Below are 5,802 nucleotides of genomic sequence, written 5' to 3'. Positions count from 1 at the left end.
TTCAGGAACCCTTCCAGTCCTAAAAAACCATGTGTCTGAAAAAAATAAATAAAAGCAGACACCTCTGATAAGACCCATTTCTTTTTCATAGAAGCATAGAAAATTTTTCCTGTGCCTTAGCACCGCCTCTATTTACACAGCTGTACTTTGAGTTTTCATAAATACCTTCCTGTCTTAGCAAGCTGTTAACACTTTCCCTTGCAGGATCAGCCTCACCAGTGCACAAATGTTATGCTACTGCCTTGCAACACAAATGCATGCCAGCACAATGAACCAAAGCAAATGATCAGGTGTTCAGTAACATGCCTGATCTCACCTGTGTCCCCCTCCTTGCCTTCTAGGATGATTAGGCAGCTCCAAAAATCAAATTTTGGTGGTGCTATCTATTCTCAGGGGCACACATGATCATAAGGTATCTGTTTCACATGCCCTATCCCCAGTCTTGGGGTGGTGCTGGACCCTTCCTACTCTTCCTAAACTGTGTCCAAGCTCCCTGAAGCTGAGTTGCCTGGAAAACATTCTGGCTTGCCATAAGCTGCACCTCGCATGGTCAAGGGGCAGCGGGGCAGGCCCTACGAAGAGAGGCCAAAGGGCCTGAACCTATTCAGCCTCCATAAAAGAAGGCTGAGAGGGGATCTGGTAGCTGTTTACAAACTCACAAGGGGGGACCAGCGGAAATTGGGGGAGGCTCTGTTCCCCAGGTGGTGCCCGGGGGTTACTAGGAATAATGGCCACAAATTGTTAGAGGCAAGGTTCAGGCTAGACATCAGGAGACATTACTTTACAGTTATGGCTGCCAGGCTTTGGAATGGGCTCCCAAATGAGGTGGAACTTTCTCCTACCTTGGGGGTCTTCAAGAGGAGGCTGGACAGATATTTGGCTGGGGTGATATGACCCTGGCACCCTTCCCTACCTGGGGTAGGGGGTTGGATCTGATGATCTGTTTAGGTCCCTTCCGACCCTAAGTACTGTGATACTTTGATACCTGTAACTTCCAATGACAGTCTTCAGAGCAAACAACACTGCTCCTGTAACCAATGCCACACATGCAAAACCCTGCAGAACAGCCTTGCCTACAAATGCCTCTGTCTCCCAAGGACTCTTTTGCTGCTGATTTGCAGTCTCTAGCACAGAGGCCAATTCTTTCTGCTTCTTGCTTCCTATCAAACCTGCGGTAGGAGAGTCTTACTTAACTTAAGCAGAACACAGCATGTACCTTTGTCCAAACCACGGACCTCAGGCACATTGAGATCAAGTTGCAGTCCTGTCTTCCTTGAAGTTGCTGCTTCTGCCTCCAGCACACCTGTACCCCTGGACACTACTTTGCCTGATCTGGACAAACAACTATCCCCTTGGTCAGCAGTGCAACAAACCAACCTCCTCCTTAAAACAAACCTATCCCCTCCATCAGCAGATGCATGACAAATAGAACCAAGGAGGTGATACTTCCCCTCTGTGGCATTGTTCAGACTGCAGTTGGAGTACTGCGTCCGGTTTTGGGCGCTGTACTTTAAGAAGGATGTGGATAGCCTCGAGAGGGTCTAGAAGAGGAGGGCCACTTGTATGATTAGGGGTTTACAGGCCAAGCCCTATGAGGAGAGACTAAGGGACCTGGACCTCTTCAGCCTCTGTAAGAGAAGGCTGAGAGGTGATCTTGTGGCTGCCTACAAATTCATTAGGGGGGGCACAGCAAGGTATAGGAGCTGCTCTTTTCATCAGGGTGCCTCTTAGGGTAACAAGGAACAATGGTCATGAACTGACAGAGCAGATTAAGGCTAGACATCAGGAAAAAACTTCTTCACGGTGAGGGTGGCCAAAATTTGGAATAGGCTTCCAAGGGAGGTGGTGTTGATAATAGGTGGTGCCCTCCACTACCTTGGGGGTCTTTGAGAGAAGGCTGGATAGGCATCTGACCCCAGCGCTCTTTCCTGCCTAAGCAGGGGGTCAGACTCAATGATCTGTTGAGGTCCCTTCCAACCCCAGCATCTAGTTTCATAGTAGCTAGGGTCAGGAGGGACCTCAACAGATCATCTAGCCTGACACCCCGCCCCCCCTATCTATGAATCTATCTATAAAAGACTCTGACACAAACGTGGTTACTTAGCTTACAACCCTGGTTGGAACTACCATATAGTTTCACCTTACAAACAGGTCTCCACCCATAGTTCCACAGAGTTACCTTACTACAAGTCTGGGCTGACCCCTTTACAGAGGTTCACTCTGAATCAACAGATTCTGTGATTGGTCAGGTTACTGCCAAGTCCTGGTCTCAGGATCCCAATCACCAATTGTTGGCACTGGACTGGGTCCTAGTCCCTGAGTCCGTCATCTTCCCCATTCCAGCAGAGTCGCTATGACAGGGTACTGTCTTTGGCAGCATTTTTTTTTTTTTTGTAGGCCAGTGAGTGGGCACCCATCAAGTCTTACTATATTTTCGTCCCCTGGGGATCAGCTTCCCACCCCACTTTACTCTCCTGCCACGACTTGATGTTACTCAGTTCTTAAAAAGAGGGAGGCTGACCCACAGGTTCCTAGAAAGTCTCTTGGCTCACCACCTGTAGGATAATGAGCTGTTGCCTTAAGGGCAAAATACGCAATCCTACCTCTCCTTGATGTGCCCTATGCCTCACATGTTTTATAATTTTCTCTTTATGTTGGGGTCTCAGCTGCTGTGGGCTTACCCCTCTCTCTCTAGCTAGGCCTGTCAGTCAAAGCCCACTAAGCAGGGCTTGATTCCGAGGCTCTAGGTCTCTAGGCTGCTCGGGCTCATGGCTCTCTGTTTCATACCCTCCATGACACCAGGCCTACTGGCCCTTCTACACTGCGCCCCTGTGGTGCCAGGCTGTTGGGGCCTCAGCCCTCTCTGGCTTTGTCCCTCCTGTAGTTAAGGCCTTTTGCCTAAGTCCACCTACTGGGACCCGACTTCAAGGCTCCTATCTTCCCTTCAAGTGACTCTGGGCTCATGGCCCTAGTGCAGCAGGGCTTCTTGAGCCCTCTTTCACGGCGCTCCTCGGCGCTAATGAGGTTGCCTCCTCCCCTACAGCCTCAGCCACAAACCACCGGCTTTAACATTAAACATAAACCATAGTCCCCTATGGCTATATAATGAAAATAAAAGTAGGAAAAGCAAACTGCCTGCTTACATGTGATTGTGCTTCTGTCTCACAGTGTGGTGCATTCTTCCCAAGGAGGCTGCCACAGCTGCTCCATAGTCATTGGGAGTTTCCCTCTGCACTGCTCCCCTGGCCTTTTCCGCTTGAGGTTTATGTGGTTCTGGCCTTTCCCTTCCTGTCACCTGTCTAGCTGGCAGGGCTTGATCCTTAACCCCTGCTCAACTGGATGGCTGTGCCTGGAAGGATCTGGATCTAACGGGGCCACTCTGCTTTCTGATAACAGGGCTAGGGTTCCCTGTTACAGTCACCAATTGTTGGCACTGGATTTATGACCCAGAAACCTTGTTCCGGGCAGACCCAAAACCCTCAGACTGATCATGACCTCTCCATTCAATAATAGGTGAATTTTTATTCATACACAGTGATAGCAAATAAGGATAAATGCAAACAGTTCTGTATCTACCAGTCCCACAGTTCACAGAGTCAAGTTACATCTGGCCAGTACACAAGCTTCACTCTGAGGTTCTCTCTTGAATGTCAGATGCCAGCAGCCTGGAGGTCAAAGGCCCAGGCCCAGCCCCCTGTAGTGGGGTGGATGAGACAGACTGGTGGTATGCTCTCTGTCCATGGTGGCCTTGGGTTCCCTTCTTGGGGACCCTTTGCTGCTCTGAAATCCCTACTTCTGTATTCTTTCTTTTCTCCTGATGACTCTTCGCCTTTGGACATTGTTGATTGGTTTCCCTGTGGTTGTCATACTATCCATGTTCTGTCCCGTCAGCATATTCCTTTGTTTCACAAACCCATCACATGTACACATCCTAATTTGGGCTCTTACTGGCCTCCTCCTAATTTAATTTATTTACCAAAAACAGAAATTTCATGAGCTCTGCAGTTAGGCCACAATGACAAAAACAGTGACCAGGCCAATGCGTCAGAGTCCCTTACCTGATGTTATGGAACAGTGCGGTACATGTATTCAGTTTCCCAACCTCTGTGTCTGCTTGCTGCTTGCCTGTCAAACAGTAGGCCTTGAAGGAACTTTGTCACAAACAGGCTTTTAGAAATCAATTAACCTTGCCATTGCATTATTCTGATGTATATCTACTTTACCTACAAGCCAATTCCCAAAAGCAAACCTTTAAATACCATTTTCTAGCCATCACTACTTATCCCTCAGTACCTAAAAGAGGAATTATTTGGGGAGAGAAAAGAAGTCTTCCATATTAATAGAAATAGGCCCAAGATTCTGTCTTTCCCCGGTCTATTTTGAATGAGTGTCTCTGCTGCTTCCTACACCCCTCCCAAACAGAGATGAAAAATGCTGGCTTAGGATCCAGCTGTTTTCCCCTCTAGGAGTATATCTAGCACAGTGGTCTTCAACCTTTTATGGTGAAGATCACTTTTAGGGAGTAAAGGGCACCCCAGGATCTACTGTGCCCTCCTGTGCCCCCCGCTGGGACATGCGTCCTGCCACTGGGCAGGTAAGGGGGCAAGACTCAGCTGAAAGAAAATGTAGAAATAACAGTATATAACAGTAGGTGGCAGGGGTGCGGGTATGGCCACAGGGAAGCTGGTTGACGGCTCTGGGTGGCTGCTGCAGGGGAGAAGGGTCAGGCACGCAGCCAAGATTGTATCCCAGGTCGTGCACCCGAGGGGCTGTTCAACTCTTCTGCACCCCTGGTTGTCCTGGGGTTCCAGGGGCAGCTCCTTCCACTGGGTGCAGTCTGGCAGAGGCCCCAGGGGCCACTGTCGTCGTCGTTGTGTCTCTCCCCCCCCCCCCCCCCTCCCCTCAATGGGGCTGGGGCCCTACTTGCCTTCCTCTGCTCCTGGTTGAGTCGCAGGTCAGTCCCTCACCACGGGGGCCTCAGTCTGGCCCCTGCCCCTTCCCTCACCTACTGATTGACCTGCTGGGGCTGGGGGTGGCAGGGGTGTGCATGCATGCACGCCCAGCTGCCCCACCCCCAGCCCAGGATCAACCTAAAGAGGCTTCAGGATTGACTGGTCGATTGTGAATACCAGGTTGGTGCTGTGTAGGCTCTTACTATCACCTATTGAGCAGCTCAAACCTTAATATTGGATACACGAGGTAGGTTGTGCAGCCTCAATAGGTGATAGTAAGATCCATAACAAGAAGTTTGTTAGAGGATAGGTGACAAGATCTTCTAAGAAACATTCTGGAGAGAGCTAACCTTCCATTCTTCCAAGAGCTGACCTTCCCTTAAATTACTCTTAATTGTTTGGCCAGGACTTGTGCTTTGTGTGGGGTCAAAATGCCACAGGTGTTTACAAGGTAACTGGAATATGCTAACAACACTGTAAATGCAGTTGGAAAAGTCATGTCTTGCAGTATTTCAAATACTTCATACAAGTGTTTGATTTATTATTTTAGCCCTAGAAAGAGTCCTTCAAGGATAGTGAAATCGGAAGGAGGTTCTCCTCAGTCTGGAAAAAGGTCTTTTCCTACAAAGGAGTCTTTCAGTGCTGAGATGTCTGGTAAACCATCCTGTTCTACAGTAAACTCGCTTGCTCAAACCGTTTTGAGGAAGGAGGGTGAGTCAACTTCTTAAAGCATCTACAGATTTTAGCTAGACCTAAAATGTCATGTTTTTATGACTGCTGTGTCTTGTAATGTGCATCTATACTTTCTAGCACCTTCTGTTGTCTTCAATTTATATTTTTGTCAATCCAT

At 48.7% G+C, this 5,802-nt stretch overlaps 1 protein-coding gene across 1 annotated transcript in view; it reads left to right on the top strand.

Annotated features, from left to right (window-relative positions):
* ATRIP (ATR interacting protein) overlaps positions 1–5,802 on the top strand; it is a 39,888-nt gene that overhangs the window by 10,156 nt on the left and 23,930 nt on the right. The window contains exon 5 of the mRNA XM_025206768.1: positions 5,503–5,663. Within this exon, the coding sequence (XP_025062553.1) occupies positions 5,503–5,663 (161 nt within the window). The remainder of the gene's footprint in view (positions 1–5,502; positions 5,664–5,802) is intronic.

Source organism: Alligator sinensis, unplaced genomic scaffold, assembly GCF_000455745.1.
Source record: "Alligator sinensis unplaced genomic scaffold, ASM45574v1 scaffold78_1, whole genome shotgun sequence".
Lineage (NCBI taxonomy): Eukaryota > Metazoa > Chordata > Crocodylia > Alligatoridae > Alligator > Alligator sinensis.
Note: the sequence above shows the minus strand (reverse complement) of the source record. Positions and strands in the feature narration are given on the sequence as shown.